Source organism: Canis lupus, chromosome 6 (assembly GCF_011100685.1).
Source record: "Canis lupus familiaris isolate Mischka breed German Shepherd chromosome 6, alternate assembly UU_Cfam_GSD_1.0, whole genome shotgun sequence".
NCBI classification, from domain to species: Eukaryota; Metazoa; Chordata; class Mammalia; order Carnivora; family Canidae; genus Canis; species Canis lupus.
In genome coordinates this window covers 9272833-9299570 of record NC_049227.1, presented here as the reverse complement: position 1 = coordinate 9299570, position 26738 = coordinate 9272833, and the positions used below count along the sequence as shown (strand labels likewise).

The following is a 26738-nucleotide window of genomic DNA, read 5'->3' as shown; positions in this document are numbered from 1 at the left end:
AGAGCAGTCCCCTTGGAGGGAAAGGGGATGGTTGTGGCCGAGGCTGGAGACGTGGTGGCCTAGAGGCCCTCTCCTCTCTCTCCTGCAGCTAGACCAGCATGCCTACGCTGCGGTCCTCCTCCTCCCCAAGCAGGGTGTCCTCCCCGCTGCGGAGAACAGCAGGAGGTGGTCAGAGGGGCTTTTCTGCGTCCTCCAGTTCATCCGTCAGTGTGCCCTATGGTGACAGGGACTCAGACCAGGCGTCACAGGGGTGAGTGGAGTTGGTGAGAACTTGTTGCATTGCGCGACTTTCTCCAGTGCGGGCAGCTTTCCCCTCTGTATGCCTTTGACTCTGGAAATATAAGAGAAGCTTACTGGTTCAGAATAGTGATCCTCTCCAGCTCTACTGGCTGTTTTTTTTTTTGTTTGTTTTTTCTTTTTCCTACCTTGTATGTTGTAGGCAGCAAAAATAATATATCTTTTTCTAAACCTACCATCCAGCTCTTTTAGACCTTTCTTGAATACATTTGTATATTCAACATGTACAGCCTCTGTCCAGAGCCAGGAGGTGGAGGAGGACAAGTAAAGGGTTCTTTATTTGTTTCCTAACAAGTAGTATATACTTGTTAGTTGGTGTGTCATGTTCATTTGGGGAGTTTTATAAACAGATTGGTCTGTCCTTATCTATGAGCTTACTTTGTGAAGGTTTTAGTAATATATATATTTTTTTATCTTTCCAGGAAAAAAAATAACCTCATACAAGATCTGATTTATCTCCTGGTTATTTTTTAATTGGCTTCCTCTGACATATCTATCAGTGCTACTACTGGGGGCCATATTATATCTATGTTATAAACTTAACTCTAAATAATACTTGTGAACTTGTTTCAAGAGGCAAAATTTAACTATAGGCACATATTAATCTCCAGTTTAGGCATGAATAATGACTTCCTGAGCCATGCTGATTTTTCTCTCTCCCTGCTTAAGCGAATATATATATATATTTTTTTTATTCAGAGAGAATGTTCGGAAAGGGTTGTCCTTTCCCCCACCTCAGTTTTTCATTTTTAATCTTCATTGCTTTTTTCAAGTTAGTTTTCTTCTAAGATTTTGTATCCATTCTGTTAACAGTAAACAAATTTCTTTAGAAAAATCTCAATATATTTTTCCCATGGAAAGGGGGCTATAGTTACAAAGAAATTATGATTCATTTGCCCTTTTATATGGAGGGACTGGGATTTTGTATCTAAAAAGAACCATACTCCCTCATAGGGATAGTGATTCTTTATCAGCTGATGAAGGCAGTGACTTTGAAGAGCACCTGAGGCGCAACGTGAAGAAGAGAGCAGCAAAACGACCACTCAAAACAACCCCAGTGAGTCATTTGGTTTTGTTTTGGTTTTGAACCTGGTCTGGGAAGCATCAAAAGAAAACCTAGAAAAGGCTCAGGTGATAAGTTTGATGAAAGGACAAATTTTTATTAAAAAGTGTTAAGGGACACAAGTATGAAGAAGGTAAATTTTGAAGATAAAAGAATAAAAGAACAGCATTAGGGATATAGAGGAACAGGAATGGGCCTGAGGGGATTTTTAAAAGGAGAACAATAATAAAGTTGACAATGTAAGAATTAGTTATTTCAGATCTCAGTAACTCAGATTCTGCTGTGAAATTGGCGGTTTAAGCCTACTTGTGTGACAGTTATGAGAGCAAGTGTTAATATCACTTTGCCTAAAAATATTCCTTTATTCTTACTAGGTGGCAAAACATCCAAAGAAGGGGTCCCAAATGGTATGTGGTCATGGCCAGAAAGACTCAGAGCCACCAGCCATTGATCTCTTTGATGCTGTGAAAGCTGCCAAAAGTGACATGCAGGTAAAACATTGTCTCGCCCTCTGTTTCTTGATACCATCTTACCATCTTGTAGGGTAGAAAGATAAGGGCAAATGTTTACAAAACTGATCTAATGTGGACAATTAAGGAGTATAACATATATCAGGAGACAGAGCTAAGACCATGGAATGAATCCTTGGAATGTCATAAGGGAGACCTTGGGTGTGAGAGAATGCTTCTTTCCTAAAAGTATCACAGAACAGGATAGAAATCGAGACAGGAGGCAAGCAGTGGCATTGGATAATCTAGAGAGAAATCATGGATATGGGTGGCAGCTTGTTCACTCTTGTCATGTTTTAGCTCCACGTTAACAGTTACATCTAATTCTTCTTTCCCTCCCTGAATTTTTTTCCATAATTGTTTTGTAATTCTGATACCATCTAAAAGTGTAGAAAGCTCATATATAGTTTTAAAGAAAATTTGATCACTCAGATCGCTAATCTCAGCTCAAGAAATGAAACATTAATAGTGTCATAGTATATCTTTTCTCCATCTGGCCCACACAGTCCCCTCACCACCCAGAAATAACTTCTAGAGTTAATTTTCTGTTAATCATTCCACTGTCTTTCATTATATTTTTTGTCACCAGTGAATGAGTTCTTTAAATAAATGAACCATTTTTGTGTAGTCTTCTGTGACTTATTTTGATTGTTTGAGATTTAGTCATATTGTGTACTGTAGATTTTTATAGTTTCTGGAACAGTCTATGTTTTCATACATAAGGAATTTTCTATATATGTTTTTTCATTATTGATTTCTAACTTTATTGCATTGTAGTCAGAAAATGTCTTTGAAACTTATGGAGACTAGCTTTATGATTTTGCATTTACTTCATTTCCAAAGCTATTTCACAGTGAAATGATACTTCTTTGATATTTCTACTAGGTTTTCAGGTTTTTGTTTGGTGTTGGTCTGGTATGTCAATTACAGAGAGATGTATTAAAATCCACAAAGATGATCTTTTTAGTTACTACTTTTGTATTCACATCTATCTTTGTCTTAAATATTTTGAGTGTTTGTTGCCTAGTAAATTGAACCTTTGTTATGTATTGTCACTTTTTATATTTTAAGACAAAAATTGTTTTTTATAAATATAATCCACATTAGCTTATTTTTATTAGTATTTGCTTAATATCTTTTTCTATACTTTTTTCCCTAAGACTTTATATTTAAGGACCCAAATTCACAACCCTGAGATTGGGGCTCAATTCACAACCCTGAGATTAAGAGTCACATGCTTTACTGACTGAGCCAGCCAGGCACTCTTCTTTTTACCTTTTTGTCTCCAGTCTTTCTATGTATGTTTGGAGTCTGTCTTCTGCATATAGCATATATCTAAATTCTGTTCTTTTATCCGTTTTGTTAATCTCTCTTTTAACAAGAGAGTTTGATTGATTTACATGTATTGTCACTATTGGTACATATGAATTTATTTCTATCATTTTATGTACTTTTGCTTTATTTTACCTTTTCTGTTTCTTCTTTCTTTGCTTGCTTTTGGTTTTTGTCTTCTATAAGGACCTAAGCACACTTTAATTCTAATTGCCCCTGCAAGTTTTCACGCTGTCTTGTAGTGTTTTATTTATGTCTATTTTCCTTTTTCCAACAAATTAGACATTACTGTTTATACAGTATTTGTATTTACATTTTTATCATTTTGCTTATCATTGTTTCTCACATCTTTAATACAAATTCACTCTCTTGCTGTTCAAGTTTATCCTTTAAATTTTCCTTTAGGTAGTTTACTAGCAAACTCTTTTTTTTTTCTTGTATGAAATGTCTTTTATTCCTGTTCTTGAAAGGTTATTTGCTGGGTATAGAATCCTAAGATGAAAATTTTCTGTCTTTTCACATTGAAAAGATTATTCCACTGCCTTCTGACTTCATTTGTTGCTGCTGAAGGCCAGCTGCCATCTAAGTTAGCGCTGTCTAGTACAACATGTTGTAATGATGGAAATGTTATGTATCATCATTAATATAGTATCCACTAGCCACATGTGGCTCTTGAGTACTTACAAGTGTGACTGATGTGACTGAGGAACTGGATTCTTAAATTTTTATTTGGTTTAGTTTTAAGACCCATATATGGCTAGGGGCTCTGATGTATTTGTGCAGATCTTTTTTTTTTTTTTTTAAGATTGTATTTATTATTCATGAGAGAGACACAGAGAGAGAGGCAGAGACATAGGCAGAGGGAGAAGCAGGCTCCATGCAGGGAGCCCAATGTGGGACTCCATCCTGGGACTCCAGGATCACACCCTGAGCTGAAGGCAGATGCTTAACTGCTGAGCCACCCAGGCACCCCTATTTGTCAGATCTAATTTGTAAATGGCTTTGTTTGTAAGTGCCATGACATGTAAATACTTTTTAAGTGATCTCTTTTTGCCTTAACTGTTTTTGAGAGTTATTTTTTTGTGTTCTGATGTTTTACAGAGTGCTTAAAGATGTAAATTTCCTTTTTATGTGTCATATTTGAAATCTTTTGGCTTCTAGGTTCTGAAGATATCTTTCAACAACTGTGGAAAATTCTCTTCAGATACTGTCCCTTTATCATTCCATTATCTACTTCGGCAATTCAATTAGACATCAATTAGAACTTCTCCCTCTATTCTCCTTGTCTCTTAGTAGCTCTATCAGTATTTCAGTTAGTGTCTCCAGGCTGAATTTTGGGAGTCATCCTTGTGCAAGGGCCATACTAATTTTCTGTATCGTTCCAATTTTAGTATATGTGCTCCGAAGTGAGCACCCAGGCTGAATTTTGGATAATTTCTTTCATTTAATCTTCCAGTTCATTCATCTTTTGTTTTGCTGTGTCCAATTTGCTTTTAATCCATTTGTTGAAGTTTGAATTTTATTGTATTTTTCACTTCTATAGATCTTTCTTTCTTTCTTTCTCTTTTTCTTTTTAAAGATTTTCTTTATTCATGAGAGACACACAGAGAGAGAGAGACATAAGCGGAGGAAGAAGCAGGCTTCTTGCAGGGAGCCTGATGCAGGACTTGATCCCAGGACCCTGAGATCATGCCCTGAGCCAAAGGCAGACAGTCAACTACTGAGCCACCCAGGCATCCCTTTTTGCCCTTTTTCAAAAATGATTGTCCTTTGCTTCTACTTTAAAGCTTCAATCTCTTTATTCATAGCATGATTTATAATCTGTAATAACTTTAATGTTTGAAGTCTGAATATAATTCCGCTGTTTTTTCCTGCCAGTTCTTATTTTCAGTGCCTTATTTCTTTACTAAGTTTCACGAGGAACTGCTCATTTTTCTAGGAGCTCTATCTGTTAGAATTCTTTGGGCCCCGGGTTACAGGTAGGTTTTTAAGAGAGGAATCTGCACTTGCTTCTGGTAGTTAATTGGGGACATTCCAGGTTCATTTTGAATCAAATTCTCTGATTGACAGTATTCTGATCGTACAGGTCATGTAGATCTGGACTGCAAATCCAGGACCTGAGACCTGACTTATGGTTATGAATTCTCAAGGGAGAATTCTTTTGTTCCCCTCCACCCCCACACTAGTCCTAACAAGCTGGTTTTGTTGCTTGTTGCCTTCTGGCTTGACTATAGGTTCATTTCTCATTCCTGCTTTCATGATGTGACTTTTTGCAGTACCTAGCTTTATTGCAGAAGCCTCCTTTTAGATCTCTCTTCTTGGAAAACCCAGAGGCTCTATATCCTATGCTCTACATTCCATGCAGCCGTCTGGACAGAGAGTCAGGATTCCCAGTGTTTAATAGAACTCTTAGGGCAAAAATCAGCTTTCTTATCTCCCAGGATTGATACCTTCACTTCATTTTTGGTCTACATGGAGTTCTACATTTTCATTCTGGTTCAGCAATACATTTTAAAAGATGTTTTTAATATTTTAATCAGAAGTTTTGCTGTTTCAGTTGGGATAATCATATAGGATTTCCTGTCTGTCGTATTGCCAGAAACAGAAATCATCCATCTTATTTTCCTAGTCTTTGGTGGATGAGTGGCTGGATAGCTACAAGCAAGACCAGGATGCAGGATTTCTGGAGCTTATTAACTTTTTCATCCGATCTTGTGGGTGTAAAGGTGAGGAAACTCCTATCCCTTTGTAATCCTTAACTCTCTGTACCTATGTCATGAAACTTTTGCTACATTTAAATGAGTGGGACTAAGTATTTCCTAAATAAAGAGAGAAGGTAAAGCATGAGAAAAGTTTCACTGATTTGAATACATTGTAGATTGGTAAATAGGGAAGTGATTAGTAAGGGAACTATGTTGATTTGGAGCTAAGACCCTTTGGGGAAAAATAACTAATCACACTAATGTGATGAAGATGATATTCACAAATTTGAAAGTAGACTATTAGACACCTTTTAGTCTTTCTTTCTCTAGATGAAATAATCATTTATCCTTATTTCTCAGCCACTTCCTTCCATATTTTTCCACTGAAGCTGTGGGCCCTCCACATCCTCAGAGGTCATGACCTAATTTATTGGGGCAAGATAATCCTAGGCAAGCAGTATTACAGGAATCCAGAACTGGTGTAGTTTTATTGCTTTATTTTTTGTTGGAATTTTTTTTAAGTAGGCTCCGTGCTCAGTGTGGGGCTTGAACTCACTAGCTTAAGATCAAGAGTCATGTGCTTTACCGACTGAGCCAACCAGATGCCCATTTGGGTTTTTTTAACCATTGTTTTCTATTGCTTTCCATTTCTTGATTCCTTTGGGTTCTCTAGAGAGGTTGCTTTATAATAGATACACAGATTATAGCAGATTTAGGACTAGGATTCAGGTCTTCTGATTCCCCACCTACGCTCTTTTCAGTATATTCCCCTAGCTCATCTTCAGGTATATGTGTAAATGGTCAGTGTCTTGTTATCTTTCTCTTAAGTATCTCATCTCCTCCATTCCTCAGGCATTGTGACACCTGAGATGTTCAAGAAGATGTCCAATTCAGAGATCATCCGGCACCTAACAGAACAATTTAATGAGGTAGAGGAAGACAATCAGGATCCTCTTGCCACTCTTATTTCAAAATACAAGGCCCATTATCCCCCTTTTTCTGATTCTGGGAAATAGGATAGCTTTTGGAAGGAGTTAAGTTTCTTGTGGGAAAAAGGGACCTGTAGGTGTTATCTCAATATGCTTCTAGAGTTGAATACAGCAGGGAATGAGGTATAGCAAAGATACATCTTTACTGTACTATTGGGTTTTGACATACAGAGTCCCTACAGCTTCATAGACGTGGTAACACTTTTCTCATCTTTTTCATAAACCCTTCTGTAGGACTCAGGAGACTATCCCCTTGACAGCACCAGGTCCATCCTGGAAGAAGTTCCAGGGAAGCTTCTGTGAGTTTGTGAAGACCTTGGTCTATCAGTGCCAGTATAGCCTTCTCTATGATGGCTTCCCCATGGACAACCTCATCTCCCTGCTCACTGGCCTCTCGGACTCCCAGGTCCGGGCCTTCCGTCACACCAGCACCCTAGCGGGTGAGCACTCATTTGAGTCTCTAAGTGTTCTCTGGGGGATTTCCTCTGTTCTTTGGTCCCAATCTTTTTTTTTTTTTTTTTTTTCCCTCTGTCTTAGCCCTTTACTTCAAGGCCAGGTTTCTCTTACCTTGAACTTGCAATCAAGTTTCTCACTAGTAGTATGGTATTTAAAAAAAAAAGAAAGTGGGTTACAATGACAATTAACAGCTTTAACTTGTTTCCCATAGCTCATCTGGGAATATGCTGAGGATTAAATGAAGCCCAAAAGAGGGAGAAAAAATGTCCGTTCAGGACAGTAGGTCTTCGGATTTTAGGGTTACTCTGCTCTAGCTTTTCATTTTTTACTGCTCTTTTCTTTTTCTTTTCCTTCCTTTTCTGTTTTTGGTGGCAGTGGTGGTAGCAGTCATAGTATGTTTTCCCCAACTGCCTCATTCCCTGCTTCTTCCTCCTCTTCCCACTGGAACCACAAGAAGGTTTTTTTCTTTCTTTTTGAACCTATCCTCCCTCTTCCAACCTAAGTAATAATTTCCATTTCTTATTTTTTCTGGCTCAAAGCCATGAAGCTGATGACCTTCCCTGGTAAGAGTTGCCCTCCAGCTGAGTCTGCACAAAGACAATAATCAGCGACAGTATGAGGCTGAACGAAATAAGGGGCCAGGACAGAGAGCACCTGAGAGGCTAGAGAGCCTGTTGGAGAAGCGCAAAGAAGTAAGAAATGTTTCCTGCCTCTTCTCTCCCTCTCTCCCAGTTGCCATCCAGTGCTGCTGCCTTGAGGGCCTGAGGACTTCTCTTTGCTAAGACACAGGCCCCTATGCAACGTTTTCAGGTCATGAAAAGTGGGGTCTGATGGTCTTAATAGAGCCATAATGTTAGATGTCACTGACGCTTGTTTCTGGAATGTATGCTCATTGAATTATTTCTAATTTAGAATAAACTTTAGAGTTCCTCATAATTCCACTTTTGCTTAGTCTCCATGTCTATGTTCATTATCAAAAATGTGTTTAAGTGTTGTGCTTGCATCTTGTGCAAGGAGTTAACTTTTTATTTTCTGGTCAAGTATACAGTCTGCAGGTCATCACAGGAGTACTAATGGCCAGCCACTGACAAGGGAGGCCAACTGTTCAAGGACTGGAAAGCAATAGGCCTTTCACTCATTCCTGGGTTTCAATTCTGTTCCAATTACCTACTAGTTCCGTGGCCTTATGTAACCTCTAAGCTTCCATTTCCTTTTCTGTAAAAAGGGAATAATTCTACCTTTTTATGAAGATTAAATGAGATGGTGAGTGAATTGCCTAGTCTGGCACATTGTAGGTGCTTGCTTTATCCTTTCAAACTTAAAGACCACTGGAGGATGTAAGCTCTAACAAAATCTTTTACACTGATTAAACCTTCAAACAGTTATGTATGTCATGCGACCCTGATTTTCCCCCTACCCTCCTATACTGTCTGAGACTCCCCCAGCATGAGGTTGGCAGGACTCCCCATGTCTTAACTGCACTGTTTTCCCATCCCTCACCAAGGTCTCTTCCAAAATAAGCCTTTCTTAACTCTCATTGTTTTCAATGTCAGTATGATCTTAAACCTTATATATGTTAGGTCTTAAATGGTGTCTACCACATGAATCTCTTTTGACTTGTCTAGGTTCTTCAGTTATTATTTGTCTTTTGGCTTTTAATTTATCTTATTTTATTTTTTAAGATTTTATTTATTCATGAGAGACACAGAGAGGCAGAGACATGAGACACAGGCAGAGAGAGAAGCAGGCTCCATGCAGGGAGCCTGATGTGGGACTCGATCCCGGAACTCCAGGATCCCTTGGCCCTGGGCCAAAGGGAGGCACTCAACCACTGAGCCACCCAGGCATCCCTGTTTTTTGGCTTTTAATCTCTTCCTCCCTACTGTTTTCTTATAAATGTGTGTAGATCTTTGATCTTCCTTTTACTCTTCTTCTCTGTGAACTACTCCATCTCTGTCCTTCCTCTTAGTATTTCTTAATATCCAACTGAATTCTTTTTTTGCTACCTAGCTTCTATATCCCCATTTTTCTTTGAAATTATTCTCTCCAAACCAGTGACTTCCTAATCCATATGGTCAGTGGTCTTTTCTCAATCTCCTTTATCCAAACTTCTGTAGAATTTGGTAGGTAGTGGCATACTTTTCTCCTTTTCTCCATCCCTTTTTTCCTTCATTTTAAAAAACATTTATTTGAGAGAGCATGCATGTGTGAGTGGCAGGGAAGGGCAGAAGGAGGGGGTAGGAGGAGAGAGAGGGAGAATCCTCCAGCAGACTCCTTGCTGAGCACAGAGCCCAACACAGGACTCTATCCCAGGATCCTGAGATCTTGATCTGAGTAAATCAAGAGCTAGCCGATTAACCAATTGAGCCATCTAAGTGCCCCTTCCTTTTCAATATGAAATTTTCTAAATGTTGTGAGAAGTAGAGACACTGGTAGAGTGAACACTGTATACAAATTATTTAGATTTAACAACTAATATTTCACTATATTGCCTCATCCAGTTTGAGATTTTATATTAAATTATGGACATTGGTATTTCCACCTAAAACTTAAAACACGTACTTTACCAGATACAAAAATAATTCATCTAAAAAATGATCCCCCCCAAAAATGATCTCCACATTAGCCCAATGCCATTTTCACATTCAAAAATATTAATAATTATTTCTTAATATTTTCCAATCCAGGTCATATTTAAATTTCCTGATATGTCCGAAAAATGCCTTTTATAGTTGATTAATTCCATCCATGATTTAAATTAAGGATTATGCACCTTACTTATTATATTTCTTACGTCTGTCATAATCTTGTGTAGAACCTCTGCCTCCCCCATTTTCCCCCAGTATGTTGATTTATTGAAGAGGTAGCGTCAATTGTCTTAAAGAATGTTCTAACCCCGCTTCCTTGTTGTTCTTGTCATTCTCTTTATAATTCTGCTTCCTTGATATCTATCATTCATCTAATCCAGGGTTCCCAACAATGGCACTATTGACATGGGGGCTGTCCTGCCTTTGCGGGATATTTAACAGCATCCCTGGCCTCTATCCACTAAATGGCAGTAGTACCCCCTCCCAGTCTTAACCACCAAAAATGTTTTCAGAAGTTGCTAAATGTTCGTTCCCTGAGGGGCTCCCAGTTGAGTACCATTGGTCTAATCTCTTATTTTTTTGTTTTTTATTAGTTCTACTTTTTCTGTTAAACTGCATTTATTAAAAATTCATTTTCTCAGTTGTTAGTCAAAAATGTATATAACTGCCAGCTAGTATCTCTGGATAGTCAAAGATAGCCAGAATAACCAGATCCAGAGGGGAGATATTATTTTTTCCAAATACAAAGAAACCTCTGACGCATTAGTTGACTCTATAGCTTCTTCTAGAATTAGAAGGTTTTCAGGGGTTCAGACTGTGTCCTGTAATAAATAGGAAGTAGATGGGAGTCATACTTTATTTTTATGGCCTTAGGCCATTGGAACATGAGAAAGATCGACCTGTTCTTCCCTGTCCTCCAGCTCCAGGAGCATCAAGAGGAGATTGAGGGGATGATGAATGCCCTCTTCAGGGGTGTCTTTGTGCACCGGTACAGGTGAGTGAATGGGCTCCCCTTGTTGAAGTAGCTGGTCCTTGGTTATAGAATCTGTAAAAAGTAGCAAGGCCCCCACCCTGACCCTGGTTATTTGGTTAGTTCTAGCGCTAATGCAGCTGGAGCAAAAACTGTAACAACAGATGTTTTGAATTCGTGAAGTTTAGTTCATCCCCAACTACAAAGACTCTTGTAAGCTCTTTTGAGAGAGAAAATAACAGAATAAGGCATTGTCAATATTATTTTGCACCAGCTTTGCGGAGGACCTTCCCTTCCTCATCTTCCCGGGACTGGAGACCTGAGAGGACAAGAGCAAAGAGCCAAACGGCAGGCCTTTTCCTAACCCAGCCTGCTGTGTCACTGTGCTAAAGGCAGGGGAGGTCTACACTGTTTAAAAGAACTGGTGGAATTAAGTTAAAAATAGTGTCCATATTTTTTTCCTCAGTCTTAACAAGATTTCAACCTCTGCCTTTCCAAGAACTCTTCAGCTGATTTAATCTTCTCTTCAAGTGAAAGTTTAGCCAATGGTTAGATTAACTTCCAAAATCAGTTTTAAAGGGGGCAGGGAGGATAAGCTCAATTATTTTCTGAAGTATTACAGAAAGAAAAGGTTTATGTTTTATGTATTTACATTGGGAAGAGGAAATGGAAGGCATGAAGCATGGTATTTAGTGAAGAAAATCGTTTCTTCTATGGCAGGAAGATATGTGGGAGGATGGAAAGTGAGTTTGGAGAGAAGGTGATAGGGGTCCATTTACCTGTCTGTGCCTAGGGATGTCCTTCCTGAGATCCGTGCTATCTGCATCGAGGAGATTGGGTCTTGGATGCAAAGCTACAGCACATCTTTCCTCACTGACAGCTATTTGAAATATATTGGCTGGACCCTGCATGATAAGGTGAGTGTTGAAGTCAGTCCTTTTTTTTTTCCTGTTGCCCTCACCCTCTTTTCTGCCCTAAGACACTGCAGCTTTTCCTGGTCCTGCCACTTGGAAGCTTCACCAGTGATCAGCCCATCAAGGAACCCAGTGAACCACAAAACTCCCTGGTATTGGGAAGGGTAGGATAAACCAGAAGAGAGGTACATCCAAGAGATGGAACACCTCAAAACCAGAGTAGAGAAAGACATTCCCTAGGAAAAAGCAAGAAAGCTAGGAAGAACAAGAAATGGATAGTAAGATGGGTACTAGGGTTGGAGCCAAACCAGCTTTTTCATGATGATTGCTCAATTCTGCTTAACCTTTTTGTTTGTTGTCTGAGTCCTCCCAAAGTCCTCAGCATGGAGGCACCAAGGCCCAGAAAGAGTAATCTGTGTAAGGGGTATGGAGGCCCAGTGGGGGTTGGGTAGAGGAGTAGTCAGTTACGCTTCCATTTTCCTCAATAGCACCGAGAAGTCCGTCTGAAGTGCCTGAAGGCTCTAAAAGGGCTGTACAGCAGCCAGGATTTGACTGCCCGCCTGGAGCTCTTTACCAGCCGCTTCAAGGTGAAATTGGGGCCATACTACTATGCTTGACTCTTTCTGGTGGTTCCTGTTTCCCCACCTTATCTTTCCATTCCTGTTGCTCTTATGTATGTGTAGCTATCCCAGCATCTGCTTCTATGCCTTTTTTTTTTTTTTTAAGGAATCTCTCAAATTCTATGAGTATGATGTTTGGGCATGAGTATGATGAAGTGTTGAGCAGTGTGCTCTTTCCTTACAGGACCGGATGGTTTCCATGGCCATGGACCGAGAGTATGATGTGGCGGTGGAGGCTGTCAAGTTACTAACCCTTATCCTAAAGTGAGTCCTGGGGAGTAGAGAGGCATGCATCTCATACTTTTACCTTTCTAACATCAGACAGGCCCTTCCAGAGTCCTAGCCCTCCACCAGTCATAAGTTGATTCTTTCTTATGTGTGGGTTGAAACATAGAGGTCATTTCTGAGTTGCAGCATCTCCGGGAAAATTTCCATCTTCTCTCTCTATACTCCTCTGTTTTCCATTCTTCCACTTGTTTAAAAGTTCTTTTTTTAAAAGTTCTTTGTCAATTAATCCTTGTTGCTTTTTTTTTTTTCTTTTTGGTTCGTCTTTTGGATTGTTCCAAATCTTCATTTGCCTCTTTTGGTTTCTAGCCCTGGGTTGTGCTGGAGGACAACAGTCATATCTACCTGCTTTTTATTCTTTTCTCTTGGCAGGAACATGGAAGGGGTACTGACAGATGCAGACTGTGTGGGCATCTACCCTGTTGTATATGCCTCTAACCGAGCCCTGGCGTCTGCTGCAGGGGAGTTTCTGTACTGGAAGTGAGTAGGGGCCTCTCATTTGTTCCTGTAATACTATCTGCTGTTGTTTTCTCTCAATTCCTTGAGGCTTCCCTTGGCTCTGCACTTTTTCTTATACCTTTCCTTGGACTCTTTCTGTCCCCCATAGTGATTATTCCACTCCTCATTTGCTCCCATGTGTGGCCTTTTCCCCATGTTCATTCTACCAGGCTCTTCTACCCTGAATGTGAGACTAGAACAGTGGGTGGGAGAGAGCGACGCCGAAGTCCACGTGCCCAGAGGACTTTCTTTCACCTTTTGCTGTCCTTCTTTGTGGAGAGTGAGGTGACGTATGGGAAAGTATTATTTGGCTGTGGTGTGTAAGACCTGCTGTTGGAGAAAGATGGGAGCTGGCACTGTGGGAAGGAAAGACATAGTTTAACAGTAGCCACTTTCCAGAAGTTTCTAATGTGGCTTCAGTATTAACATGTACCTTTTTCAAATAAAATCTTATCATTTTGCAATGACATGGGTGAAGCTAGAGGATGTTATGCTAAGTTGCAGTAAGTTTCTCAGAGAAGGACAAGTATCGTATAATTTCACTCATCTGTAGAATTTAAGAAACAAAACAGAAGATTATAGGGAAAGGGAGGGAAAGATAAAGTAAGATGAAATCAGAGAGGAAGACAAGCCATAAGAGACTCTTAACTCTAGGAAACAAGCTGAGGATTGTGGGGGCGGGGGGGGTGGTAGGAAATGGAGTAACAGGGTAATGGGCATTAGAGAGGGCACATGATGTAATGAGCACTGGGTGTTATATGCAACCTATGAATCGCTGCACTTCACCTCTGAAACTAATAATACACTGTTAATCAATTGAATTTAAATAAAGTAAAATTTTAAAAATGTAAAAAAACAACAACATGTACCTTCTTCCACAGCTCCATGACCATGCTGCTTACTTAGTAGACAGCCTGTGGGACTGTGCAGGGTCTCAGCTAAAGGACTGGGAGAGTCTGACCAGCCTGCTGCTGGAGAAGGACCAGAGTGCGTACTGTGTAGTAGCCAGAGGAGGGGAATTTTCACCTCCTAGTAGGAAACCAAGAGTCTTATAAAGGCAGAGGTGTCATGGGTAGTGGGGAAGTTGGAGTAACTTGGAGATGAAGGATGACTAATTTGTGATTCTATGTTTTTCATCCTCCTGCTGACCCAGACTTGGGCGATGTGCAGGAGAGCACACTGATAGAAATCCTCGTGTCCAGTGTTCGGCAAGCTTCAGAGGGTCACCCACCTGTGGGGCGGATCACTGGCAGGAAGGTATGGCATGAAGGGTGGGTGGATTGGTTAGCAATATTAAATCCAGATAGGCATTGTCACTCCTTATCCCTAAGTCTTGGGTTAGGGTGCCCATTCTCTGCCTCTCAAAGAATTCCATTTCTAGAAAAAAATCTGAAGGAGTTGCCAAATGAATTCTCTCTTCTTCCTGGGCAGATAAGGTTGTGGGGGAAGAGGGATACATATCTATACCCTCTGGAGCCACTGGTTTTCTGCACATTTCCCTCCACCCCCCAAATGACTAATTCCAGGGCTTAACCCCAAAAGAACGTAAGATCCAAGCCGACGACAGGGTGAAGCTGACAGAGCATCTCATCCCTCTGCTGCCTCAGCTCCTGGCCAAGGTAGAGCTGCCCCACTGTTCGGTATCTGGGAGTGAGCAGTGAATGGAAATGGCCTTCAGTGAGGACTAGGAGTAGGACTTAGCATATGTGAGCTAGTAAGTAGCTCTCCCTCTCAATCTCTGCAGTTCTCAGCTGATGCGGAGAAGGTTGCTCCCCTGCTCCAGCTTCTCAAGTACTTTGACCTCAACATCTACTGTACTAGGCGCTTGGAGAAGGTGAGGAGAGGAAAATATAGTTCTATACCTTGCTGCTTCCTTGCTAGGACCAGTGCCAGTTCTACTGCCAGTGTCTGGTTCTTCTCAAGAACCTGGGTTCCAGAAAAATCAGTAAGCCTACCCTTTCAGAGACATCTTATCCTTGAAGTTTAATGCTTTCAGCCATATTTTTTAAATTTTCCTCAGCACTCCTCCCCTCCAGAAGACTTGCTCTCTCCCTTGCTCCCCCACAACATGATCTTCTCTCACCTGTCTCTCTGTTAGCATCTGGAGCTGTTCTTACAGCAACTCCAGGAGGTGGTGGTGAAGCATGCAGAGCCTGCAGTGCTTGAGGCTGGTGCTCATGCCCTCTATCTGCTCTGTAATCCTGAGTTCACCTTCTTCAGCCGGGTAGACTTTGCCCGCAGCCAGCTAATGGACCTGCTGACTGACCGCTTCCAGCAGGAGCTTGAAGAGCTGCTTCAGGTAGGAAGTGGGGCTGAAAGATGGGACACCCCAAACTTGGGGCCCTAGGGGCCACGAGATGGGGCACATGAATCTAGGAGTTTGGGGGAAAATCCCATTGTGGATCCTCTTTCTTCCTCAGTCATCCTTCCTAGATGAGGATGAGGTGTATAGTCTGGCAGCCACTCTGAAGCGCCTCTCTGCCTTCTACAAGTGAGCAGCTCATCTCCTGTTCCTTCCTGTTTCTGCTGGTGTCTGTGGTGTTGATTCCTCCTGTTTGTTCCTGTGTAATGTTTCCTTCTCTTTTCTAAAGTGCTCATGACCTAAGTCGCTGGGAGCTCTATGAGCCATGCTGCCGGCTCCTCCAGAAGGCTGTGGACACTGGAGAGGTTCCTCACCAGGCAAGTAGACAAGTCTGAGATGTGGAGGCAGAGAGGTTTTTTGTTTGTTTGTTTGTTTGTTTTTTGTTTGTTTGTTTTTGTTTTTTTTTTGGCAGAGAGTTTTTAAGGGCTTTGTGTTCTAGGTGGCTAGTGATTCCAGGTAGTTCCAGGCCCAGGAATGTGGAGTAGACATGAGAGGAAAGTCAGGTGCTTGCTGTTATTCTGTTCCACTCTGGAAGTTGAACTGTACTTTCCAGTGTCTGAAAATAGCCATCCTCTCTGGTTTTCTGAGAGTGAAGGATAATGTTGAGGGATTCTAGGAGACAGATAAATAAGGGGGAGGTGGCATTCCTGTCCAAGACAATTCTCTGAAGAGTGTCCAGAATTGGTTCTTTTCCCCCTAGAGAAGGAATCATGTGTCTCCCAATATCATTTTCTTTCTTTGCTGCTTTGTATGTGTGTTGCCTATTTGCCTTTCCCTTTCTCCCTTCCTCCCTGTTCCTCCTTCTCCTGACTCATCCATTTTTCCAACATCTGGTTGTTACAGGTGATCCTGCCAGCCTTGACTCTTGTCTATTTTTCCATTCTCTGGACACTAACTCACCTTTCTGGATCAGGTGCCTCCCAGGTGAATATGGGTCTGAGTAGGGGGATTGGGAATGGAGGAGCCTGTGTCTCCATTCCTCCTCCTTAAGGCACTGTCTCCACAGAAGCAGCTGTTGAGTTTAAAGGGCAGGATGGTGGCCTTCTGTGAACTCTGCCAGAGCTGCCTGTCAGATGTGGATTCTGAGATCCAGGAGCAGGTTAGCATTTACTTAGGTGGGACCAAGGAGGCATGTTTCTCCCCGTGGTCAGAGGAAGCCTTGTTCTAAGGGGAAATTAGCTGTATAATTTCCATCTTGATCAACATCCTGTCCTTTTTCAGCATTCTTTTTTTTTTCCAACAGGCTTTTGTCTTACTGAGTGATCTACTTCTCATCTTCAGCCCTCAAATGATTGTAGGGGGGCGTGATTTCCTTAGACCCCTTGTCTTTTTTCCTGAAGCCACTCTCCAGTCTGAACTAGCCAGCTTCCTCATGGACCATGTCTTCATCCAGCCTGGAGAACTGGGCAGTGGTACAAGGACTCTGTACCTGGGGCTCAGGGAGGGTCTGGGGCTAGGACTGCCTCAGGTGTATAAAGGCAGGAGGCCTAAATCTGTGGTTCTAATATTTCCATTCTGCATTTAATGTGAGCCAGGTCATTCCCAGGAGGATCATTTACAGATAGAGCAACTCCACCAGCGGCGCCGCCTCCTGGCTGGGTTCTGCAAGCTGTTGCTTTATGGGGTGCTGGACATGGATGCAGCCTCAGATGTTTTCAAACACTACAGCAAGGTGCAGTGAAGCGTCAGGCTGAGCACAGCCAGGACTTCTAACACTGGAGGGCTCCGGGCAGGGCGAGGTCGGGGAGGTGGTGGTGTCAGGCTTGCAGGAAAAGTGGGAAGGAAAAGGCAGCAGAAGTTTGGAATAAAGAAACCAAAGAGTCAGTAGTAAGCAATCATGGGGAAAAGCTGTTAGGAAGAAATTCATTGGAAAGGAAATAATCTTATTTCCTTTCCAGAGTTGTTTTTTTTTTTTTTTCTTTTTTTTTCTGTGAACTAAGTCTCCATAAACTGGAGTATAACAAAAGAAGAAAAAGAATGGAAGAGGGATCAGTCCTTACAGGATATCTAGATGTGTACCTCAGTTTCCTCAACTCACCATTATATTGATTTCTGTTTATTTTGAGCACCTCACATGGGCCAGATACCATTCCAGGTGCTAAGGATACAGCAATGAGCAACACAAAGTTCCTGCTTCATGGAACTTCCATTCTAGAAGGAATATAGTGAAGGCTTCGGTGCTGCAAAGAGAGCAGACACTGGCAGGCTTACTACTCCCCTTCCCTAAGAAGTGGGCTCAGGGCAGTTTCTTTCCTTATTTGTTTGCCTAAACTCTTTGGGCCCCTACCTATTGGCTGGAGAGGAGATTTAGTCTTAGATGTTTTATCATTCGATTCATGTTGCCTGGCTAAGGCACTTCAGGAAGGACACATGAGGAGGGATGTAAAGGAAGAAACAGAATGGAATGTCTTGTGAAACATTATCTTCTCTGTTTCCTGTCCTTCAGTTTTACAAGGACTATGGCGACATCATCAAGGAAACGTTAACTAGAGTAAGGCAGATTGACCGGAGTCATTGCTCCCAGATCCTGCTGCTGAGCCTCAAGCAGGTACTGCCTTCTGCCTGGAGTACCTCAGACCTATGATGTGCCTTCCTTGTAGCCCAGACTGTCTGCTCAACCCTTGGCCATGTAGGACGTGAGATCCTTAAGAGCAGGAACTTTCCAACTTACTTTGACTCTACTTGACAGTCTCCTTCGTAATGGGTCTGTAGAAAGTATTAGTTGATGGGCAGTTTCCACCCTAACTCCATAGGATTTCAGCTATCAGGGCATAGGAGCAGCACCAGTAAAATGATAGGAATTCCTAATTTTCTTCTAGTCTGTTGTCTCTTAGTGCCTTCAGTTACTACAGACGTTTTTATTGTTCTAGAGCAAAGGTGATGGCTGTCTCTGCAGTAGGGGGCCAGGGGTAGGGGCAGTGTCTGGGAGGAAAGAAAGAGTAAAAGTAGCAGATGGCATCCCAAGTCTTTGAGCATTTCTGGGCAGAGAAGGCAATGCTGTCCTGCTCTCTTCCCACTTGTTCCTCTCTATCCCAAATGTACCATGCTTCGTGGACACAGTTGTATACAGAACTGCTACAGGAACAGGGGCCCCAGGGCCTGAATGAGCTTCCAGCCTTTGGTGAGATGAGGGATCTGGCCCGAAGGTTTGCTTTGAGCTTTGGACCCCAGCAGCTGCAGAACCGTGACCTTGTGGTCACACTCCACAAGTAAGGAAGTACTAGTTGGAAGTCAGGGGAGGGTACTTGGATCTTTCTGAGAGGGCTAAGCCAAAGGCTGTGTACAGGGAGAGCTGAAGTCTGGTCTTGGAGGGAGGGATAAGCATGTAGAGAAGGCACAGTCAGTGTGGCCAGTGGATGTCCTCTGGGAGACAAACGGGAAGGAGAGGGTGCCCTTGGGTGGGATGCTTCAGCTATGGGCGGGAAATGGGGAGAGACTGTCTTCTTAAAATAATTCTGCTCCAACAAGGGAAGGCATCAAGTTCTCCTTGTCTGAACCGCCTCCACCTGGCTCCTCCAGTCAGCCCCCAAACCTGGCCTTCCTGGAGCTCCTTTCAGAGTTTTCCCCCCGACTCTTCCATCAGGACAAGCAGCTGCTGTGAGTTAGTGAGTGGGCGGGTAATGACATGGCTCAGGGAAGAAGAGAACAGTGGGTGAGCAGCTCAGCCCCTTTGTCCCACCCCTTCCTTAGACTGTCCTACCTGGAAAAGTGTTTGCAGCGTATCTCCCAGTCACCTGCTTGTCCCTGGGGTCCAGTCACCACCTACTGCCACTCCCTCAGCCCTGTGGAGAACACAGCAGAGACCAGTCCTCAGGGCTGCCCCCGCTACAAGAAAAGGCGTACTGAAGGTAGAGTACCGTGTGTGTGTGTGTGTGTGTGTGTGTGTGTGTGTGTGTTGTGTATCAGGATTCATCATGACTTCTCCGTTTTTAGCTAGTTCATAGATAAGTAGCATATGGTCTTTTGCCTCCTTCAAACTTTTGTCTTTGGTCAAATAAACATTTCACTGAGCATGTGTTGTCATTAAGGGATACTCATTTTCTTCAAGGTTTATCTAGCCAACTAAAAATAGCAAATCTCTGTGAAAAATCACATAGAAACTAATGATAAAACCAAAGATTGAAGAAATCTGTACATTTAAGAGGCCCCTTTTTGTATCTACTATTCTATTGTTTTCCAAATTTTAAAGGTTATTACACAACCTTCATGATTTTACTTTCAGATCATAACCTTTTTTTTTTTTTTTAAGATTTTATTTATTCATTCATGAGAGACACAGAGAGAGAAGTGGAGACACAGGCAGAGGGAGAAGGAGGCTCCATGCAGGGAGCCAGATGTGGGACTCAATCCCCAGACCTGGGGTTAACGCCCTAAGCTGAAGGCAGACACTCAACTGCTGAGCCACCCAGGAGTCCCAAGATCACAACCTGTCTTATAATCTAAGATTTTTTTTTAATTTTCTTTTTAAATACAGTTTCATTTTAAGTAATGATGTCCTAAAAATCACAAATTTGATGTGTTCTCATTTGTTTGCGAGGAAACATTTTGAATTACTCCTCCTCCCTGTTCCCCAGCCCTAGGCAGAATCTTTCATCTATTTCCCGTTTCTGGATTTGCCTACTCTAGATATGCATGTAGTGAAATCATACAATATGGGGCCTTGTAAAAAAAAAAGAAAGAAAAAAAAAAAAACAATATGGGGCCTTGTATGGCTACCTTCATTCACTTAGCAGAATATTTTCAAGGTTCATTCATGTTTTAGCATATATCAGTACCTCATACTTTCTTATGGCCAAGTAATATTCTGTTATACCGCTATGCCATGTTTTATTTATGCATTTGTCACTTGATTGATATCTGGGTGGTTTTCACTTTTTTTTTTAATTGGAATATAGTTGTAACATACAATGTTACATTAGTTACAGGTATACAACATAGTGATTCTGTAACTCTATATGATAACTTTATATGTTATGCTGTACTCACCATAAGTATAGAGATCATCAGTCACCATATAGGCTATCAAAATACCACTGACTGTTTTTCCTGTGCTGTACCTTTCATCCCTCCGACTTATTTCATAGCTGGAAAGCCTATACCTTACTCCCCTTCATCCATTTTGCACATCCCCTACCCCCTGCCAACCACCAGTTCTCTGTATTTGTGGGTCTGTTTCTGCTTTTTCATTTGTTTTGTTTTTTAGATTCCATGTATAAGTAAAATTGTATCATTATTTGTCTTTCTGTGTCTGGTATTTCACTTAGCAGGGATTCTCTAGGTCCATCCATGTTGTCACAAATGGCAGGATCTCTTTAATGAAAGCTAAGTCATGTTCCATTGTATCAGTGTACATACACTCTTTATCCATTCACCTATAGAGGGGCACTTAGGTTGCTTCCATAAGGTTGCTTTCACATTTTGACTGTCGCTGTGGACATTCATGTACAAGTTTTTGTGTGTATGTATATTTTTAATTCTCTTGAGGTAAACCTAGGAGTGAAATTGCTGGATCATATGGTAACTCTATGTTTAACTTTTCGAGTTCCTACCAAACTGTTTTCCAAGTTCCTGCATCATTTACAGTCCCAGCGCCAAAATATGAGGGCCCCAGTTTTTCCACATTCCTCACAACACTGGTTATTGTCTTTCCTATCTTTCCCCATCTCCTAGCAGTCATGAGGTGGTATCTCATTGTGGTTTAAATTTGCGTTTCCCTAATAACTAATGTTGAGCATTTTTTGATGTGCTTATTGACCATTTGTATATCTTTTTTGGAGAAATGTCTATTCGAATCATTTGCTTATTTTTAAATTGGATTATTTGTCTTCTTGATGAGTCGTAGGAGTTCTTTATATGCTCTGGATACAAGTGTCTCATATAAGATATATGATATACAGAGTTTTTCTCCCATTCATGTGGGTGGTTTTTTTCATTTCCTTGTTGGTAGCCTTTGAAATTAAAAACAGAGCTTCCTAATTTTGGTGAAATCCAAATTATTTAGTTTCTCTTTTGTTGTTTGTGCTTTGGTGTCAGCTTGAGAAATCATCACCTAATCTAAGATCATGAAGTTTTTACACCTGTGTTTTCTTCTAAAAGTTTTCTAGTCTTAGCTCTTAGGTAGGTCTGTCATCCATTTTGAGTAAATTCATGTATATGGTGTGAAGTAGAGTGTGAGTGTAACTTCTTTTTAATGTCTTTTGCATACCACTTAAGAGTATTTTTATATCACCAGGAAACTGCTTTAATCAGTTAACTAATACTTGTTAAGGACCTATTATGTGCATGATACTGTTTTAGATGTTTGAGAGGCTGGGAAGGATCCTCAAGCAGCTTACTGTCTAATGGGAGAGAGAGGAAACACATTTAAAGAAAATTTAAATTATGAATAGTCACCAGTAAATGATAACTTCCTGAGGATTTAAAGAATTGACAGATGAGTGCCTTAGAATGCAGGGAAGGAAGGTATCACTTTGAGTCCAGTTGATCCAAAGCTTATGAAGATTCACCAGGAAGATGGAATTTAACGGAGCTTGAAAAACAGGTAAGATTTATGTAAGCTGAATAGAAGAAGAGCGAGGAGCATGAGCTAGTAGAGTAGCACTAGAAGAACATAGGAAGGTATGTGCTATCCAAGCTTGTAGATGTATAGTTTGGATGGTTTACCTAACAAAGGGTTTGCAAAGGTAGGAGAAGACTGAAAAGAGTGGTTTCATTGTCCTTTTCAGCAGATATTCATTGAGCGCTATATGCTGGGAATAAAGCAGTGCACGAATAAAGACAAATCTATCTTCTTTAGAGAGTGGCAGGTTGTGATGTGTGCTTGGTGGGAAAGCAGGAAGCAAGTGAGCAAACACTGGGGAAGCAGGAGCTGCAGTCTCCTCATGAGGGATGAGGGAGGCCTGGTGGAGCCTTTGAGTGTTGGGCAAAGATCTCAAGGAAGGGAGTGGGGGTGCCTGGTGTATATAGAAGAGCATAGAGCATCCCCAAAGGAGCACCAGTGCCCAGGGGATGTACCTGGCATGTTCTGGGAACAGCTGAGAAGGTCAGATGGCAGATGGGGAGAGTATGTGGGATATAAGACTAGAGAGCTTGGAAGAGCGCAGAGCTTATGAGGCAGGGTACAGACTCTGGCTTTTACTCAGCAGTGAAATGGAAAACAGGATCTGTTTTATGTTTTTAAAGGCTTCTCCTGGGTGCTGTGTTGAGAATTGACTGTAAAGGGGCAAGGGCAGGAGCAAAGGAACAGCAAGGAGGCTGTGGAGTGAGTAGACTTGGGGGAGTGGTGGTGCTGGTGAGAAGTGGCCAGATCCTGGATATATTTCTAAGGTATCACTCATAGGATTTATTGACCAGTTGGATGTGGGATGTAAGACAGGAGTTAAGGGTTGATTTGGCCTAAAAAGAGGATTTTAGCCTAACAACTGGGGATGATGGCATTGCTACCAACTGAGATAGGGAAGGTGATAAGTAAGCAGAATGAAGCCCCAGTGTTGGCCACGTTGTCACAGGTGGAAGTGCTGGACGGACAGCTGGGGATAGGAGCTGGGGGAGAGGCAGATGCTTGAGATAAATTTGGGAGTTGGTATTCAAAAATGGGAAGCTGTGTGGCTAAGGAAGCCAGTGAAGATGGAGGATAGGAGAGGTTGAAGGGTTGAACCCTTGGGCATCACACCATGAATGCATTGTGGAGAGGAAGAGAGCCCAGCTTGGTCCTCCCTGGGGATACAAAGACATGGGTGTGGCTTTTTTTTTTTAAGGATTTATTTATTAGAGAACACAGGCGTGTATACGGGTACAGGGGGCAGAGAGGGAGGGAGGGATGAGCTCAATGAGCAGACTGCCCATTGAGCATGGAACCTGATACAGAGCTCCATCTCATGACCCCAAGATCATGACCTGAGCCAAAGTTGAGTAGGATGCCTAACCAGCTGAGCCACCCAGCTGCCCCAAAGTCATATGAGTAGCTCTTCCTGGTTTTCTCTAGTCCTCTTCGGCCAGTAGCAGTTCATTTTCCAGTGACTGGTTACAGGACACAAACATGGCTGTGGGACAGAGGGTAACAGGGGTGTGAACATTTACAGTTGATAAATAGGAATATCAGTTTGAAAATACTATCACTTGGGTTTTCTGGGTTAACCTTGGATTCTTTCTCTTCTTCTGCCTTCTTGAGTCTGCAGGAGAGACTAATGCTGGGAACCGGGTATGGGGCGGGGGGGGGTCCTCTGCTGCTCCTTCAGATCAGAGGCATGCTGGTACTGCAGTTATCTCATTTTCCTGGCTTTTAGAAAATCATCTCCAATTTTTCTGTTCTCACTAGGCCTCGTGCTTCCACTCTTGTAGCTTCTGGGCTCCTACTGCCACTTTAAGGTTGTTGGGATTTTTTTTCATCGTCCTTGAACAAGTCCTGGATACCATTCTGTAAGCCTTACTTTTTAGTATGTTGGGTTATGCTCATTTTTAGTCATAACACAATGAGGCCATATAGGTTTTCCATTCTCTTTTCAACTTTCCTTAACCAAACCCTGGGCAGGTCTTGAAAACATAGGGAACATCTGTGATAGTACCTGGTCTGTAGGGAATATGCACACCTGTCTCTCTGCAGGTCCCTCCAGGCGGCAGAGAGGGGATGTCTCTTCGTCTCAGGAAGAAAGCCTGCAGCTGAACAGCATCCCACCCACACCCACCCTCACCTCTACAGCCATCAAGAGGAGGCAGCCCCTGAGGGGGTTGGAAGAGGTGGAGGAAGAAGGCCGCTCAGAACCAGAGCTGACCCAGGGGTGAGGGTTGAGGGCGGCTCTGGGCAGCTGGTCTTCGCATCTCACTGTCTCCATCCTGCCATTTCTGCTCTCTTGTTCGTCCTGCAGCACTCCATTGTTCCCGGGTTCTTCCTCACACCGTTCCCATTTTCTTAAGATTTTCTTCTCCTTGTACACTTCCCTGTTGTGTAACATCACTCACCTTACCCTTTTTACTGTTTACTTTTATCCCCATCACTGATCTTATTCATTCCCAACAGCCAACCCCTGTCAGGCAACCAGAGGTCAAGGTTCTCAAGTCCACAGCATTTCCAGACTCTCCTCAACCCTTCAGGTCCTGGTTTGGGCAACCGGCTGACCCGGTGAGCTTCTCATCATCTTCACATTTGGCACCCACTGGGAGGGGTTCTCCACTAACCTACTGCTTCTGTGCCCATACTTTTTGGACTTGTTCAAATCACAGACCACTTCCTTCCAGGATAATGTGTGCCCCTAGCATATAGAACTGGTAGAAGTAGAGTTGCTCTGATTGAAACAGCAGTGGGAACCTGGAGCCTGCTCCACCTTCTGCCTCCCAGAGCCTCTCAGGGGTCATCCTTAAAGAGCACCATGAAAGCCTTACTCTTTGCCACTGCCCTCAGCCTCAGCCTCATGGAAGAGGATGAAGAAGAGTTGGAAATTCATGAGTTAAGTGAGGAATGGCAAGAAACAGACAAGGTGAGCAGACCCAACATTCCCTTCTCCCTGTAGAACTAGAGGCAACCATGAGATAGAAGCTAGAATAGTTCTCCTCTGTTGTCCTGACCACATGCTTTCTCTGAAAGCTGCTTAGGATTTTGTGAAAGAATCAGAGGAAAGGAGAATATTTGTAAGTTCCTTTGTATTTGCTTGGACTTCTTTAAAAAAAAAAAAAAAAAGGAGGAAAAACAAAAATACCACAAAGGACTCAGATAATGCTCCGCCTCTCAATCCCCATATAAGTATTTTGTCTTTGAGTTCGAGAGTTGAAAGGAGTCCCAGAGCTAGAGATGATGGAAGGTCCCCTGGTCCCACTGTCCCGCCGCACCCCAATGGCTCCAGGCCAGTAGGAGCACGAGGAAGTTGTGAGGTGACCTGAGTCCTCAGCTCTATCACTTTGTCAAGTTAGCTTCTTGTGACTGCTCAACCACTTCATCTTTCAAATGGAGCTTGCACACTGAGAAGGGTTCTTTATGTGTCTGCTACTGTTAACTCTTCTCTCTTCTCTGCTGTTTGCTGAGGGAAGAAAGGGCAGAATAGTTCAGGGGAACGGAAGTCCTGTACTTGGAAGGAAAAAAAAAAAAAAACAGGTCTTGAAACAGATTAGAGAGCAAGGCCACTATTAAAATAGTTTTTCCTAAACATCCCTCAGGAAAAATGCACTCTGGGGTTCCAAATGGAACAAATTTAAGGGACTTGGGTGGCAACCCAGGAGAGGAGGCACCTCTAGTTCTGAACCTTCTGCCCACCACAGCTTGGCTCATGCCCCCCGCCCTCGCTGCTGCAGGGAGCTGCCTCGGAAAGGGCCCTTGTTTATTGTTTGCCACGTAACGGGTGGGAAGGTGAGAAGGGCCCATCTGACTTCCACCCGCTCTCTCTAGCACACTTCCCCCAGTGAGCACGGGCTGGACCTCTTAGATTCTACAGAGCTAAACCTTGAGGTAAGTATCTCCACACAGACTGGAAGGCAGGTTAAGAGAGGTTGTGTGTCCTTGGGAAATGCTGACAGGTAACCTGTGTACTATGCAGTAGGTGGATGGAGGCCATAACCCATGGCCTGCCCTCTCTGCTGTCTTTGGAACCTTAGGAGTAGTTGTAGGGGGTGGGGGTGGAGGGTGGGGGAGGGCAGGAGATCTAGAATGGTCACCTTCTAAATCAAGGTCTAGAGGACTTTGCCATCATCTCTTTGCCCTTTGGGTTGTTCTGTCTCCATGTTTTCATCTTTCCCGTTACAGGATTTCTGACAGGACTCCATGCCCCTCCCCGTTTCCACTCCCCACCTCAACGGGGAAAAGGCAAACAGGAGAACAGAGAAGAAGGAACCATTACTTCCAGGCCCCATCCTGGTCTTTGAAGGGAAGGAGAGTGGGCTGTGCCTTTCTAACCTAATGTTTCTCCTATGATGTTGGGATAGAGAAGCCTTAGGCCCCCTGTCCTTCCTCATACTCCTGGCTCTGTCCCTGTGTGGAGAATGCCTTTTTCCTGCTGTGTCTGGAGGAGGTGGCAGCTTTACCTCAGTACTGGAGTGGCACTGCCTCCCTGTACTGAATAGAAAGAACCCAGTAGTTTCTTGTATTTTTGGAACAACTTTCCTAGCTTCTTTTGTACCCTAATGATTAGCTCAATAAACATACTTCAGGCAGCTGTTTCCCGAGTGTG

The 26738-nt window shown here is 42.5% G+C and overlaps 1 protein-coding gene and 1 non-coding gene across 2 annotated transcripts in view; one reads left to right on the top strand and one right to left on the bottom strand.

Annotated features, from left to right (window-relative positions):
- Positions 1 to 26738, top strand: part of STAG3 (stromal antigen 3) — a 27485-nt gene extending 747 nt beyond the window's left edge. Inside the window, 35 exon segments of the mRNA XM_038539298.1 lie at positions 89 to 250; positions 1252 to 1354; positions 1735 to 1851; positions 5831 to 5927; positions 6756 to 6832; positions 7127 to 7141; positions 7143 to 7332; positions 7888 to 7904; positions 7906 to 8040; positions 10857 to 10930; positions 11700 to 11823; positions 12309 to 12407; positions 12625 to 12704; positions 13098 to 13205; positions 13394 to 13508; positions 14105 to 14210; positions 14377 to 14480; positions 14750 to 14842; positions 14968 to 15057; positions 15322 to 15522; positions 15644 to 15714; positions 15815 to 15902; positions 16429 to 16509; positions 16592 to 16684; positions 16829 to 16997; positions 17121 to 17257; positions 18032 to 18133; positions 18646 to 18794; positions 19054 to 19182; positions 19276 to 19433; positions 24188 to 24362; positions 24602 to 24703; positions 24983 to 25058; positions 25961 to 26020; positions 26315 to 26738. Of these exon segments, the coding sequence (XP_038395226.1) occupies positions 99 to 250; positions 1252 to 1354; positions 1735 to 1851; positions 5831 to 5927; positions 6756 to 6832; positions 7127 to 7141; positions 7143 to 7332; positions 7888 to 7904; positions 7906 to 8040; positions 10857 to 10930; positions 11700 to 11823; positions 12309 to 12407; positions 12625 to 12704; positions 13098 to 13205; positions 13394 to 13508; positions 14105 to 14210; positions 14377 to 14480; positions 14750 to 14842; positions 14968 to 15057; positions 15322 to 15522; positions 15644 to 15714; positions 15815 to 15902; positions 16429 to 16509; positions 16592 to 16684; positions 16829 to 16997; positions 17121 to 17257; positions 18032 to 18133; positions 18646 to 18794; positions 19054 to 19182; positions 19276 to 19433; positions 24188 to 24362; positions 24602 to 24703; positions 24983 to 25058; positions 25961 to 26020; positions 26315 to 26323 (3696 nt within the window). The 5' untranslated portion in view covers positions 89 to 98 and the 3' untranslated portion in view covers positions 26324 to 26738.
- LOC119872396 lies at positions 4512 to 4615 on the bottom strand. Its single transcript, XR_005361489.1, has one exon. It is a non-coding gene; the product is annotated as a U6 spliceosomal RNA (small nuclear RNA).